The sequence below is a fragment of the Vitis riparia genome, chromosome 10 (genome assembly GCF_004353265.1).
Source record: "Vitis riparia cultivar Riparia Gloire de Montpellier isolate 1030 chromosome 10, EGFV_Vit.rip_1.0, whole genome shotgun sequence".
NCBI lineage: Eukaryota > Viridiplantae > Streptophyta > Magnoliopsida > Vitales > Vitaceae > Vitis > Vitis riparia.
In genome coordinates, this window is record NC_048440.1 from 15,831,634 (window position 1) to 15,848,740 (window position 17,107).

Consider the following 17,107-nt stretch of genomic DNA (forward strand, 5'->3'; position numbering starts at 1 on the left):
ATTTATTTGTTACATTTTAATTTTACATTTATTATTTTTAGCATAATATTTTATCAATAATTATAATTATGACAAGTGGTTCTTGTTCTTCATCTAATGCATGTGATAGCAAAAAATTTACTTCAAATATATGGAATTTTTTTAATAGAATAGAAATAAATTTAGAAAATAATAAAAAAGAAATAAAATCAAAAATGTAAAATTTGTAACAAACTTCTTAGTGGTGGCTCAAATGCAGGTACAAGTCATTTAAAAAGGCATCATGAAAATTGTAAAACTAAAAATAATATAGATATTAGAAATTATATGCAATTAGGTAAAGATGAAAGTAGAAATTTAAAAACATTTTCTTATGATGAATCTTATTATCGTGAAGAAATGATTGGTTATATAATAACAGCAGAACAACCTTTCAATTTCATGGAAACTCATGATTTTATGGGAACAATGCAGCAAGCTGTTAATCCTTAGTTTCAAGGTTGCTCTGGAAATACAGTTAAAAGAACTCTTATAAAAAATTTTGAAACACAAAAAGAAAATTAAATTTTTTTTTTTGCAAATTTTGAAGGAATAATTTGTTTAACATCTGATATTTGGACATCTTTAACTCACATTGGTTTTTTATGTATAACTGCTCATTATATTGATAATGAATGGAAATTAAATAAAAGAATTATTTCATTTAACATAATAAATGCTCCATATAATGGTAAAAATATAGCATCTTTAATAAATGATGAAATTATAGATTTTGGCATTCGTGATAAAATATTTACAATAACATTAGATAATGCTTCTAATAATGATGCAGTAGTATCTAGATTAAAACAATATTGGCAAATAAAAGAAGATCAATGTAAAATATTTCATGTGCGTTGTTGTGCACATATTTTAAATTTAATTGTAAAAAATGGATTAAAACACGTTGATGATACATTATAAAAAATTAGAGGCATTGCTGCGGGTCTTAATAGTTCTCAAGCAAAACATGAATTATTTTTTGATTGTTGCAAAATGTTAAATATGAAAAAAAGAAATATAAATTTGGATATGCCCACTAGATGGAATTCCACTTATAAACTTTTACAAACTATTATAAAATATAGAAAAGCAGTAGAACTATATGAAATACAATTAATTAGCAATGATTGTGAAGCATATATTGATGGATTAAATGATTATGATTGGCATATTGCAGATCTTTTAAGAGATCTTTTTGAAGTATTTGATACTTCAACAAAAAATTTTGTGGTGTATATTATCCATCTTCAAACCGAGTTGTCATGCAAATAACTAATATTTTTATTGTACTTCAAAAATATTTAAATTTGGATACATTTAATGATGCAATATTTGCAATGATAGAAAAATTTAGAAAATATTGGGGAGAAATACCTTTAATTTTTTATCTTGGTTTAATTGTGGACCCTAGATTGAAATTTGAAGCTTTGGATGAATGGTTAACAATTATTTATTTTAATGATCAAATAAAAATTGAAGAAATTAAAAATGAAATAAATTCATTATTATATAATTTATATAACTATTATAAAGAAAAATATGGTGATGATATTAGTTCTATTAAATTACCACCTACATTTACAAGTTCTTCATCTTTTTATAAAGGAGCTCTAGCAATGTTAAAAAGTCGAAAGAAGACAACAAATAGTTTTTCAAACAACACAACTGATTTAGATAGATATCTTAATATTGATTTAATTTCATTTAAAGATGATGAAGATTTTGATATTTTAACATGGTGGAAATCACAACAACACAAATATCCTGTGCTTTCTATCATTGCTCGTGATGTACTAACAGTTCCTGTGAGTACAGTTGCATCAGAAGCTGCTTTTAATGCAGGTGGAAGAGTAGTTAGTGATAAACGATGTAGCTTAGCGCCGGATTCTATTGAAGCAAATATATGTGTGAAAGACTGGGCAATAGCAGATAAAAGGATATTTGATTTTATTCAAGAAGAAAATATGTTTGTCGATATGGAAAAACTAAAATCATCAAGATCTTCATGGATTTGCGATAGTTCGCCATCACCGCCAAGAGATAATGATTAAAATATTTTACTAAATGTATGTCATATTTTAATTTTTATTTTTGTGGTTGAAAAGTACAAATGATTGACAAATAAATAGGTGCCAACCTAGTTGGGATGTATTTATTTTGTAGTGATGTAAACTTTTCCCACATTTTCAAATGTAATGTATATATTCAATGAATAAAATAGTTAGCAATGAATATTTTTATTAATGTAGCATTTTCTATTTCTTGAATATATTTTTTTATATATATATATATTTTTAAGTGGCAGGCCTACGGGCGGGCCAGCCCGCAAGGCCGGGCAGGGCCTAAATTGGGGCCCGTGGCCCGGCCCATCCAAAAATGGGCTCGGGCCGCGGGCCGCGAGCTTTTTGGAGACCCTTATACTCAATGAATAGGTATTATTGTTCGGCTCAAAAGTACGTCTCCCATCATAACAAAGATATTGCAACCATAACATGTACATTAAGGGGGTGTTTGGTACGTCGGAATAGGGAGTGAAAATGAATATTTTGTTTCTATTTCTATTTCTTAGTGGATAGAAATGAATTTGATGATTCCATTTATAGCATTTGGATGAACTTAGGAATGCAAGATTGGAATGATTATTTGTTTCCATTCCAATGTTTGATAATAATAGGAATGAAAATAAAAAAGAAATAAATTTACAATAATATCCTTACATATAATTTAAAATAATTTATTTTTATTTTTATTTTAAAAAAATAAATTTTGAGAGTTTTTTTGTTATTAAATAATAAGACTAAAAAATATATATACTCAATAAATAAAAAATTAACCATAAAAAATCATATAACCCTAATGTACAAATATTCAATTATTATTATTATTTTTATTAAAAATTTGAATAATTTTTCGTAGTTATAAAATTATATTTTACCAAATATATATATATATATATATATATATATTATAATATTTAAATTATCAATCAAAATGAACATCCAAAACCCTGGAAATTAAAAATTGATTTTTTTTTCTTCTAAATGTCAGTGTAAGATTTGATTGATTCAGTTTGGGGGAATCACTTGTTGTAGAGAAATGGATGATGAATGAATACCTAGCTTTACAAAGAAGATAAGCATCGGGCTTGAAGAATGAGATAAGAGGGTAAAATAGTAAATTCAGATTATTTTATATTATCAAATGGTTTTAATGAATCAGAATATCACATACTTTTGATGAATTCAAATTCAAGTTATAAGTTGGATTTTGATTTCTGCATGAATAATTTTTAATTCCATTTCTACCTTCTTAACATTTATCCACACATAAGAATAAGGGAGAAAAGGAATGAGATGTCTATTCTCTCTCCCTATTTCCATGTATCAAACACCCCCTAAAAGGAATGAATCTTGACTTTAATCACAATGACAACAACCTTCTATCCATTCAAATTGCCACACCGACAAGTAGTACTTCACTGGGGTAAAGGCTAGTCCTACAATATATTCAACTTTATGAGATCACCAACGAGAAGAAAACTTAAAACAAAAATCTAAGTCGTGGTTGAAAATTCTTGTTGAAATTAATGATAAGACAATTCTCAAGAAACTTTGTTTTGAGAAAAAAAAAAAAAAGTTATGAGTATGCATGTTTGGTTGTGGGCTATTTCCTTTAACAGGGGAAATTGTTTTGAAAACAAAGTGTTTTTAGAAAATACATTATTATTATTTTTATTTATTTATTTTATATAAATATGAACATTAAAAATATTTGAAAACATAAAAAATAAGTTAAGAATGTTAAGTCCCACATAGATTTTTATTATAAAATACCATTTTTAAAAATATATCCTACTAAAACTCAATGACTTATTTGATAATTGTTTTTTAAAACAACTTTCTCTTCTTGAACATATTTTAAATGTTTTAACTTGTTTTTAGATAATTATTTTAAAAAATAATTATAGAAATATACAAAATGGTTAAAAAAAAAACATTATATATGAAAATATTTTTAAAATATATTTAAAAATATAGAAAAAAGTTAAAAATATTTAAATTTCCTAACAATTTTTTGTTTTATAAAACATTATAAAACAATTTTCAAAATTGTTTTTGAGGACACTTTTTTTTTTTTTAAATAAAGTTTTAATCTCTTATTCTAGATAATTATTTTTAATTTTGAAATTATATTTAATAAAATTTTAATTGAAAACAATTTTTGAGAATTATATTAAAAAAAAACAAACAAACAAATTTGAGAGTTGAAAAACATGAAAAATATAAAAGAATTTTTGAGGACTTTTGCATTTTGAATAAGATGCTTTTAGAGTATATTTGTACATATAATTAATTTTATTTATCTTATTAATCTTTTTATAAAATAATGCTTTATTTAAAAAATCTACTAAACATAACCACACCCTTTTTCCGGGAAGATGCTTCAAACTTCAAAGATGTTAAGATGGAAGAAAGATTGCAGTGGGCTAGTGTAATTTTTTTTCCATGTGAAAGCTCGTGGGCGAGGCCCACATGGCAGATTTCCATCATCTTTGACCAGGCGAACGTAGACAAGTAATGAGGTGCATGGATCAATCATCAGTCAAGGTCGTTGCGACAGTCGTGTGAGTGGTCCGCAGCAGCCACTGATAGCATTATGTGGGACCAACACTCTTTGATTTCTTTGTTTATAGGGTCCATAATTTTTATGTCTCTTTGGATCTACCAAGACTTAGAAAGGAGCATGCTAGCTAATTTCATTCAAAATTTGGAATAATAATAATAATAATAATGTATTTCCTAACTTCTGTTTTTTCTATAAATAATAATATTTATAGATTATATCTTGGTTCCATAAAATTTGAAGAAAATATAATTAAAGTTTTTCATATCTGATTATGCGATGAAAAACATAAAAAAATTAAATATTATTAAAACTAATAAAAAAGTTTATAAATTTATAAATTATTTAATTTTTATTTAAAAAGATTAAATAAATTTGAAGTAGTACATAAAAATAATTTATTATTTTTCTTATATTTTCCCTCATATATTCCGAAAACCAACTAGAGACATAATATTCGAGTAGGAGAAAGTGTTATTATATATACAATTGAAAATAAGTCACTTGTTTTTTAATTATTTTTTTTTTTGTATTATCCTTTGTGAATTGTCTTCAATACTTAAAAAATTAAAATTAAATATCAAAGAAATCTATGAAGTTACGTAGCAACATCCATGTTGGGTCACATTTATCAAGTTGCCGAGCTACATCGATGTTGGGTCACACCAAATTAATGCACTCACTCAGGACCAAGTTTTTAAATTTTTAAATAGACTTTTATCTTATAAAAATTAGAAAATAATTTTTAAAAATTATTTTAAAAAACTATTTTTTAGAATTATTTTTCGATTATTAAAAGATTCAAGTCTGAGTTGTTTCTTCTATAATTGAATTGAAACCCATTTTATATAGGGAGATAGTTGGGCCTAAAAATTAACATTTGGTCCATATAACTTCCATAATTGATAGAAAGGATATAAGATGTTAAAAGACCAATATATCCTTCAAGTTTCTATATATTACCTTTTTAAGATATAAAATAGTGATGGACTAAAATACTCAATGACCTTTCACATAAGCTTTTTTTTTTTTGTCTTTATTGCTCCACTATTCATGCAACCATAATAATTCTATTTTAACAATTTGGATTTTCCATTGTTTTTAATTTTTTTATATAAATAATTGAAAATCAACATTATTTTCTATTTTAAATTATAAATAAAGAAAAATTATGTTCAAAAACTATTTTAAAAAATACTTTCTAAAAAAATGGTAATATTTTTTATATTTTCTTTTTGAAAAAATATTTAATTAAAAAATGAAAACTATTTTTAAAAATAAAAATTGAAAACCTTGTTTAGTACTATTTTTTTATATGAAAATAATAAAAAGAATTAAATTGATTATCCATTTTTTTTCCATTAGTTATTTTAATAATAAAAAAAATATAGTATGTTTACAATTAAACAAAGAAATTGATCAATTATGTGTTTTTTGTGGGACTATCTTTTACATGAAAAATAATTAAATAACTAAATTATATATATTTATTACTCTTTTTAATTTTATTTTCTTTATTTATTTTTTGTCTAATAGAAAATTTTAATATATCCATAATTAACAAAGTAATAAATCAATTGTGCATATTTTAATCTATTAAAATAAATTACTTTCTAATTTAAATAAATAAAATGAAATAAGTAAATAAATTTGGGGTTATTTCTATTTTTTAACATATCTTATATTAATATTTTTTATGGTTAAATAATTTTTTTTCTTTAATTCCAAAAATAAAATGAAATAAATAAATAAATTTGGTATTTTCTAACTGATCTTATATTCATATTTCTTATGGTTAAACAAATTTTTTATTCTTTTTTCTTTATTTCCAAAAATAAAAGGAAATAAATAAATAAACTTGGCTTAAATAATAGTTTTTAAGTAATTTCTTTGTCTTATTTTTAATTACATTTTGCATTGAAAATAAAATAAAATAACGTTTATTTGTTTTAATTATTTTAAATGTCAAACTATTGGGAACATAGTTTACACACTCATGTGGATATAATTTATACATATATTTGAAATTTATACCATTATACAAGGCTGTTACACTAATTGTACAAATGGTGTACAAAACTATATATTTTGAACAACTTTTTTTTTCTTGTCATTTAAGGATTATACGTTCTTCTACCATAAATTCTTTTATTTCATGTACTTTATTTAACTTGCATATAACAATTCAACTATTTACCTTAATAATGATGTTTAGGGAAAAATTTTGTTTTTACGTTTTATATCATTTTTTAAATCAAACCATTGGAAACATGGTTCACACATCATATGTGGCATATAATGTATGTATATGGATGAAATTTGCACCATTGTACAAGGGTGTTATACTAACTGTACAAGGTAAATGTTCAATTGGACAAAGCAAATGTTTTAACTTTACAAGACAAATGTTTTAACTATACAAAGGGTATACAAGGCTATTATTTGTGAAAGATTTTAATCAATTTTGGACAACTTTTTTTTTTGTCTTGCCATCTAAAGATTGCACACTTTTAAGGTACACATTCCTCTATTACACACTCATCTTAGACACTTTATTTAACTCGCACATGATAATTTGAATACATATCCCATTAATGATGTTTGAGAGAAAATTTTGTTTTTCCATCTTTCACTATTTTTTGAAACAAACCAATGAAAATATGGTTAACCTACCTATGGTTACACATTGAGTAGGGGGTATATGGAATTTGAGTCACTGTACAAGGTATTTACATTAAGTATACATGACAAATATACTAACTGTACAAGAGTGTACTAAACTATTATTTGTGAAGGATTTTAAGTGATTCTGAAAAACTTGTTTGTTTATTTCCCCTAATCGAGGATAAATGACATTCCTTATACACATTGGTTAAGTATACATTCATCTCATGCACTTTATCTAACTTGTATATGGTCATTTGAATAGGTAACTCACTTATGATGATTGTAAAACAAAATTATACAACAATTTTTCTTCTTTTTTAAAACCAAATAAAAAATATACAAAATGGTTAAAAACAAAATATTATATACAAAAAATATTTTTAAAATATATTTAAAAACATACAAAAAATTTAAAAAATATTTAAATTTCCTAACAATTTTTTGTTTTATAAAAACTTATAATACAGTTTTCAAAAATTGTTTTTCAAAACTGATTTTGAGGACACTTTTTTTTTTTTTTTAAATAAAGTTTTAATCTCTTATTCTAGAAAATTATTTTTACTTTTGAAATTATATTTAATAAAATTTTAATTGAAAACAATTTTTGAGAATTATATTAAAAAAAAAACAAACAAACAAATTTGAGAGTTGAAAAACATGAAAAATATGAAAGACTTTTGAGGACTTTTGCATTTTGAATAAGATGCTTTTAGAGTATATTTGTATATATAATTAATTTTATTTATGTTATTAATCTTTTTATAAAATAATGTTTTATTAAAAAAATCAACTAAACATAACCACACACCTTTTTTCCGGGAAGATGCTTCAAACTTCAAAGATGTTAAGATGGAAGAAAGATTGCAGTGGGCTAGTGTAATTTTTTTCCATGTGAAAGCTCGTGGGCGAGGCCCACATGGCAGTTTACCATCTTTGACTAGGCGAACGTAGACAAGTAATGAGTTGCATGGATCAATCATCGATCATGGTCAATAAAGGTCGTTGTGACGGTCGGGTGAATGGTCCGCGACAGCCACTGATAGCGTTATGTGGGACCAACATTCTTTGATTTCTTTGTTTATATTTAATAAAAAATTAAAATTAAACATCAAAGAAGAAATCTATGAAGTTACCTAGCAACATCCATGTTGGGTAACATCTATGAAGTTGCCGAGCTACATCGATGTTGGGTCACACCAAATTCATGCACTCACTTAGGACTTCTTAAATGATTATGAATATCATTAGTTAGCATGTCACTAATTCCGCATATTCACTATGCTTGTAATTAAATTGAATATATAGACTTATCAAATAAGGTTATGTTCGGGTCTTGGAAAGTTTGAAGGAAAATGCTAAGGAAATAAAATAAAGAAGAAAAATAGAAGAAAAGAAAAAATGAAGGAAAATAAAAAATAGATTAAAGCCAATAAATTGTTTTTATATATTATTTCAAAATTTTTTCACTTATTTAACTATTCTATATAAGTATTAAATAATTTAAAAATATATAAATTTCTTAATAATTTTAATTATATTTGACTTATATATATATATATATATATATATATATATTCTATAGTAAAACCAAATATAAGAAAATCATCTTTCTTAACATTTTTTTTTTCTTTCCTTAATACTTTTTGGGAATCAAACATAGCCTAAATATGTCAAGGAACCCAAATAGTCCCACCCCACATGTAACAATCTTCCATTTGGATGGAGATTCAAAAGTAGCTTAGACACTAAAATATGTATAAAGAACTTGATGTAATTTTTATCTTTGCATCTAAAGATAAAACGAAATTGAACAAAGCTTCAACCTTTTAACTGTAAACACCATCATTAACATTGACTTGTCCAACTTTTTCATAAGATTTTGTTAGCCAAAGTATCTCCTTGCATACTTTTATGGTAGCAATATATTTATCTTCTATCATGGAAATAACTACAATTTTTTTTAATTGAGATACCCAATTTATTGTTGCATTACTTAAAAGTCAACACATAGCTCATAGCGTTTATTCTAGTATTAATATCTCCTAATAAATTTGTATAAAAATAACCTTATAAACAAAATTAGTGCTATCTTTAAGATATTCTCCATAGATAGAAAAAGATTAGTGTTATCTTTAAGATATATCAAAATATTCATTTAATTGCTTCTCAATGTTCCTTTCCAGGAGTACTTATGAATGTACTATCATCTACACTTTGAGCAATGTGCTTGTATATAGACCATGGCATACATTAGGTTTATCAATAGTTGAGGCATATGAAACTTTGCCATGTAGTCATGATCAACTTGTGTCTCTACACATTGTCCCTTTGAAAGCTTAAAATGACTTGCTAAAGAAGTGTTGACTAGTTAGATTGTCCCCTATTAAACCTCTTATGCACCATGACAATGCATTTAGCTTATGATAATTTTAGTTTCTTATTCACACGGTCTCTATTGATTCTCATACCAAGGATTTGATTAAGAACTCTTAAATTCATCATTGAAAATTGCTTAACAATTACTCTTTTAGTTTGAAGATCTTATTCGTGCTTGAGCCTACAATAAGCATATCATTTGCATATAGAAGGAGAATTAAATAAGAATAGTAAAGTTTCTCAAAGAAATAGTAATGATATGTATTACATCTATTAAACCTTGTTTTTTTGACGTAAAACCATTGAACTTTTCATACCATTACTTCAATGCTTGCTTAAGTTCGTACAAGCTTTTTTTAAGCTTACAAAACCATATTTTCTTTTCCACTCGCAACATAATCTTGTTGTTGATGCATGTAATCTCTTATTCTAGATCCTCATAAAGGAATGCAATATTCACATCCAACTATTCCAAATGTAAGTCTTTTATTGCCATAATATTCAAAAGTAATCTAATAGTTGAAAGTTTGACAATAAGAAATAAAATTTCAATGTGATTAATACCTTCTAGCTTTGTATCTCTTAGAGCTGGAAATTTCCTTCTTCAATCTATTCATAGGCACCTTTATTGTGTAAAGTTTTCTTATCTATGGGTTATTTAATCAAATCCTAAGTTTGATTTGATGAAAGAGACTTCATCTCGGCATCCATAACTTGCTCCCAATTTCTCCTAGTATCTACTTGTAGAACTTCTTTATAAGACTTAGATTCATCATCAGATTGATAACTAATAATGCAAAGATCGAGAATAATGATTTATAGACTTAAATAGTTTTGGATGATCTTCTTAATGGAGATAGAGTAGTTTTAGGTTCAACCCTTAAGTTTTTAGTTTGAGGTTTCATAGCATCCTTGTTATCTCCTCGAGCTCTACATATTTAGGAACTTTAATTTTCTTTTCTAGTTTCTTTAAATTATGCGTGATAGATTTGTTAAAAATCATAACATTTCTCACCACCTTTTCCAATAATATTGCATGGTTCATCATCGCTTTAGCTAATGTTTGTAGAAATCATATTGCATATAGTTATGGGAATTTCTCTTATTAGAATTAGCATGGAAAGATGCACAAGTGTTTATGACCCAACTTCCATCTAGAGAATCCATGGATCAAATTAAAGCATCATAAGTACTACTGTCATCAAAGACATTTGTTGAATCTCTTATCGATCGCTAACTAAAGTCTATGACCTAAGAATCTCATACTATCAACATTTATTTGAAATATCAATATTATAATTGTGGTTGTGCATCCCTAATTTTATTCCAACTAGTATGGCATGAGCTCACTTTTTATGCATTATGATATTGGTCCAAACATTACACTTTAATACTATCGCAACTCACTTCTCTATTATTCCTTTATCTTAATCTCATTCCATATTTCTAACTTTAATTAATTAACAAAGAAAGAAATATTCAGGTATGAAAATTGAATCTGCTTGATAAGGTATTTGTTCCAACATCATTCAAAACTGAAACTACTTAACAAGGATTCCGAGCAAACAATATAATTTGATAGCATTGAATGCCTGCGTAAATAAAGTTAATAGATGCAATTGATGTATTTATGTTAGTACTATTATAGAATTTTCAAAACTCATCTACATAATTCAAATGTTTGCACTAAAAACAAGCTTTCTAATAATTAAGTATGAAAGAGAATGAAAACAAAGAAAATAACATAAAAATAATTATAACCATAATAATAAAAATTAGAAGATAATAGTTTGATTAAGGGACATAAACTATATATTCATTAAATTTATGATAATTACACTATCAAAGAGCTTTGAACACCTCTACGAAATGTACAATAAAAGAAAGATAAATAAGAAATAAACTTTTTAAATATAATGACTAATTTATGAATGGTTTTTGTATTGCATCACATTATTACAGAAATACAAAATCCCACACAAAGCATGTTAGAGGCACCATATCATGTTCCTTTAAAGGTTAAGTCATTAAATGATGGCAATGATGATGGTGGTGATGTTGATGATGATGATGATGAGAATAAGGATGATGATGATAGTAATTGTGATGTTTGGTAACTGAAAACTGAAAATCTAATAGGGAACACCCACAGAAGGGGTGAATGGGTGATTTAAATTTTAAAATAAAGATTTATATGTATTGTCCCTAATTTTTTTTATCCTGTGAGATACCAGGGGTATCGTATATAACCAAATGGGCTCTACTTGAAATCTTTTAAGTATGAAAATTATAATTTCTATCCTCTAAGGAAAACCTAGGAGATGTTAAGGATAACAATGATAATTAATCATAGCAATGGACACCAGATTTCTAGGTGGAAAATCCTCACGCTAACTATAGAGATAAAAAAACCACAAGGTTTGAAACCTACTAATCTAAATCCACTACGCAAAGTCAAATTACACAAATTTTTATCTTACCGTTTTACCTTAAAGACCCACTCTCTAGTACCTATAATTTGATTCATGTTTATGATGCAACAACCTTCGATTGTTCTAGTGGATCACTTTAGCCTTATTGAAGGGATGACAACCTTCAACCCAATATTGAACACTTGAATCCTTTATATCAGAGATCGGGAATGGTATGGCACTTTAGACTTTTCTTTTTAATGAAATCCTCTAAAAAATTATATGATTTCTTACCTTCAAGGGATTATAATGAAGTATATATAGGCAAAAAGTGCAAAGAGTTTCAATTTTGAAAGAGTTCTAAATTCAATTTGTGTGAAAAATTCTCGACATAATAAGTATAACTGCTCTAGCTAACTAACATCGCTTGAGCGATCTTGATCGCTCGAGTGGTTATACTGTTTAAGCGATACTAACTACTTAAGTGGTCATTTTCTCTTTAAAAAAAATCAATAAAAACATTTTAACTTGAGAAAAAAAAATAATTTCTTTTAATATGTCACAAGTCAAACCTTTTTATACATACTTGTGACTTATGGGTTGGTCGACAGTAACCCTTGATCTTTAATGGAGAGCAAGACACTATACCTAAAAAAATTTTTGACAAGAAATAAAAGAAACAAAATTATCAGCATACAAACAAAACTTAATGTCCTAACAGTAATGATGATGATGAGGATGAGAAAGATGATGATGATTATGATGAGGACGAGGATGATGAGGAGGAAAAAAATGAGAGAGTACAATAAAAATAAAGATTGGTTATGGATATCGAACTTACCCATTTAAGGACTTTAGGCTTACAATGTTGCTTTAGATTGTCGATTGGTTGCAGAAAACAAAGGAGATGATTAATGCACTCATTCTTATGATTAATTTATAAAATGAAAAAAAATAAATAAAGAATAACAAATAAAGAAATCTTTAGATATTAAAATTAAACTCGTTTGATAAGGTAATTGTTCCAACAACATCATTTGAGACCAAAACTATTTGACAAATATTTTCAAGCCAATGATATAATTTGGTAGCATTGAATATCTGCATAAATAAAATTAATGGATGTATTTGTGTCAATTAGGGATGACAACATGGTGGGTTTGGGACATGGCACCCCTATCCTATTCTCATCCCAATTATATAATCATTCCCCATCCCCTTCCCAAAATCCGAGTCAGGGCATGTTGATGAATACCCATCTCTGTTTACGGGAAAAAGGATAAACTCGTCCCCGCATGTCTCAACCCGAATATGTTTTTTTTGTTTTGATAGGGATGATAATTTTCTCAAAACCAACAACATTACATCAATCCACCAAATCTCCAATGAACAAATTCATAATTTTCATGCCTACATTTTTTTGAAAAAAGTAAAAAAGTAACAAAAATTTTAGAGATCGCAATGGCTTTCAGAAAGAAAATATTGAAAAAAAATAAAAATGAATGTGTTTGAGATAGATAGATTCACACTTAGAGCAATATGGGATGCAAGTTGATTATAGAACCAAAACTCAAATTAGAAAGAAAAAAATATCCATTTTTTTTATAAAAAAAAATCAAATATTTTTACACAATCCAACATGACAAAACCCTAAAATATAACTAGAGTTGAAAACCAAATCAAAACATCTTCAGAAAATGAGAAGGCTTAAAATGGAGGCCAAAGGCTTTAACACTTGATGAATGTCAAAGTTGTCACTATCACATGGAGCCAATCATCATTATGATTCCACTTTTATTTGAAAAAAAGAAAAGGGTTTCTCCACGAACGTTTCTTGATTTTGTTGCTCTTCTTGGATTCATCCTTGAAGGTGGATTTTTGAAGGTTGAAGTAGAAATGAGTAATATGCATATATGAGATAAGAACGATGAGAAGAGAGCAACAGTTAATTTAGGGCAATGAAAAAAGAAACTATTTATAGGGAGTTGTTTTGTATTTTATAAAATTTGAAGGTTAAATTTGTAACTTAACTAGGTGGGCCGAGGCAAGTTGGTACAAAACCCATTCCTGCCTTGAACCCAATTTGGGTTTTGAAAATTTTTCCAAACCTGTCCCATCCCCGATTATCACCTACTCATACCCGTCCCAATAGGGGTGGGGTGGGTTACCCGGATAGCCCGTAAAACTACCATCCCTAGTGTCAATACCATTAGAGAGTTTTCAAAACTCATATATAGCATTCAAATTTTTACACTAAAAGTAAGCTTTCTATTAGTCAAGTATGAAAGAGAATGAAGACAAGAAAAAAAAAAAACATAAAAATAATTATAATAATAAGAATAAAAAGATAATAGTTTAATTAAAGGATGTAACCTATTTATCCACTTACTATATTGTAACTATATCGTCAAAGAGCTTTAAACACCTTCACAAAATGTATGAGTAAAGACAAACAAATTAATTTTCTATAATGAAGTCAAAAATAGAAAAAAGATAAATAAGAAATAACATTTTTAAATATGAGAACCACCTATTTGTTAAGGTTTTTTATTTGCATCACATCATTACAAAAATTCAAAATCATGCACAAAGTATATTGGAGACGATATTGATGATGATGAGGAAGATCTTGATAATGATAATGATGACAATGAAAATCATAATGATGAAAATGATGGTAATGGTCGTGGTGATGATGATGATGAGGAGGAGGAGGAGGAAGAGGAGGAGGATGAGGATAAGGATAAGGATAAGGACAAGGATGATGAGGAAAAAACATGAGCAAGTATAGTGAAAATAAGATTGGATATAGATACCATACTTGCCCATTTAAGGACTTTATGTCTACTATGTTGCTTAATATTGTTGACTAGCAGCAAAAACAAAAAAGAGGATTAATGCCCACATTCTTATGGTTAATTTAGAAAATGAAAGAAGAAAAAGATGAAAAATATAAAAGAATGAAATATATAGATATGAAAATTGAACCTATTTAACAAGGTATTTTTTCAAACAACATCATTTGAGACCAAAACTATCTGACAAGGATTTTTAAGCTAACAATATAATTTGATAGCATCAAATACCCACATAAATAAATTTAATGGATGTAATGGATCTATTTGTGTAAGTACCATTGGAGAGTTTTCAAAACCCATGTATAACATTCAAATGTTTGCACTGAAAACAAGTTTTCTAATAGTCAAGCATGAAAGAGAATGAAAAGAACATAAAAATAATTATAACCATAATAATAAGAATAAGACGATAATATATTGATTAAAGGACGAAACCTATTTATTCATTAACGTTATGATAACTATGTCGCCGAAAAGCTTTAAACACCTGTACTTGTATAAGGCAAACAACCTGATTTTTTTAAGACAGTAAAAAATAGAAGAAAGATAAATAAGAAATAAAATTATTAAATATGAGGACTATCTATTTGTTAAAGGCATTTGTTTTGCATCATACCATTACAAAAATCCAAAATCCTGTACAAACCATGTTAGGGGCATCACAACATGATCCTTAAATGTTAAGTCATTAAATGGTGGTGATGTTGATTATAAAGAGGATGACGACAATGGTGATGAGGAAAAGTTGAGAGAGTACAGTAAAAATAAGATTTGACATGGATATCGAATTTTCTTACCATATTGCTTAAGATTGTTGATTAGCTGCAAAAAATAAAAATGAAAAAGGTTAATTTAGAAAAAAAAGAAAAAAAATTAATGCACACATTCTTATAGTCAATTGAGAAAAATGAAAAAAATCATTTGAGAAGAAGAAAAAGTCAATTGAGAAAATGAAAAAAGTCGATTGAGAAAAATGAAAAAAAATCAATTGAGAAAATGAAGAAAAAGAAGAAACACACACACACACACACACACACACACTTTTATGGTCAATTGAGAAGATGAAAAAAAGTTTAAAATAAGAAAAAGAATAAGAATAAGAAGATTCTTATGGTTAATTGAGGAAATGAAAAAAAATAAAATATGCACACATTATTTTATGGTCAGTTGAGAAAATGAAAAATGTAAATTGAGAACAACAATAATAACAACAAATGAAAAAAAAAAAGTCAATTGAGAAGAAGAAAAAGATCTTATAGTCAATTGAGATAATGAAAAAATTTATCTTATGGTTAATTGAGAAAATGAAAAAAGTCAAAACAAGAAGAAGAAGAAGAAGAAGATCATCTTATGGTCAATTGAGAAAATGAAAAAAGTTAAAAAGAAAAAAAAGAATAAGAAGAAGAAAATAAAATGCACACATTATTTTATGGTCAATTGAGAAAATGAAAAAAGTAAATTGAGAACAACAACAAATGAAAAAAGTTAATTGAGAAGAAGATTTTATAGTCGATTGAGAAAATGAAAAAAAAAAATGTATCTTATGATTAATTGAGAAAATGAAAAAAGTCAAAAGAAGAAGAAAAAGAAGAAGAAAAAGAAGAAGAAGAAGAAGAAGAAGATCTTATGATCAATTGAGAAAATGAAAAAAAATCATAAGAAGATTAATGTACACATTATCTTATGGTCAATTGAGAAAATGAAAAAAGTCAATTAAGAACAACAAGAATAAGTCAAAAAAAGTCAATTGTCAAGAAGAAAAAAAGGAAAAGAAAAAAAAAAAACAACAATAACAATAGGAAAACAACAACAACAAAAGCAAGAAAAACAATAACAACAACAACAACAACAACAACAACAACAACAATAATAATAAGTACAAGAACAAGAACAACAACAACAACAACAACAACAATAATAACAGAAAGAAAAAATAAAAATAAAAATAACAACAACAAGAAGGTGTATCGCATAGGGATGGTGAGAGAAGGTAGTAGGAAATGGTTCGGTATAGAATCGAAATCTTTCGAGATTTTGATCAGCACAGTTGGGGGGAAGCTTCATGAGACCATTTTGGAGAGAAGTAGGGGTTTTTCAAATTGGATTAGGTTTGAAGATTCTAGTTTAAGGTGTTTGTTGGAAGAAGTGGAA

General features: G+C 26.6%; 1 protein-coding gene across 1 annotated transcript; it reads left to right on the forward strand.

Moving 5' to 3' along the window:
• The first annotated feature begins 11,672 nt into the window (after positions 1-11,672).
• On the forward strand, positions 11,673-14,879 carry LOC117923140 (prostatic spermine-binding protein-like). The gene is made up of 3 exons (XM_034841381.1): positions 11,673-11,800; positions 12,820-12,898; positions 14,691-14,879. The coding sequence occupies exons 1-3, from the start codon at positions 11,673-11,675 to the stop codon at positions 14,877-14,879; spliced, it is 396 nt and encodes a 131-aa protein (XP_034697272.1).
• The last annotated feature ends 2,228 nt before the right edge of the window (positions 14,880-17,107 follow it).

Bases quoted from the DNA above. Each gene is read 5' to 3' on its own strand.
- LOC117923140 (XM_034841381.1), top strand. From the start codon at position 11,673: ATGTTAGAGGCACCATATCATGTTCCTTTAAAGGTTAAGTCATTAAAT. The intron at 11,801-12,819 runs GTAACTGAAAAC...ATGTCCTAACAG, and splicing joins GATAGTAATTGTGATGTTTG to TAATGATGATGATGAGGATG. The intron at 12,899-14,690 runs GTACAATAAAAA...TCATGCACAAAG, and splicing joins AGGAGGAAAAAAATGAGAGA to TATATTGGAGACGATATTGA.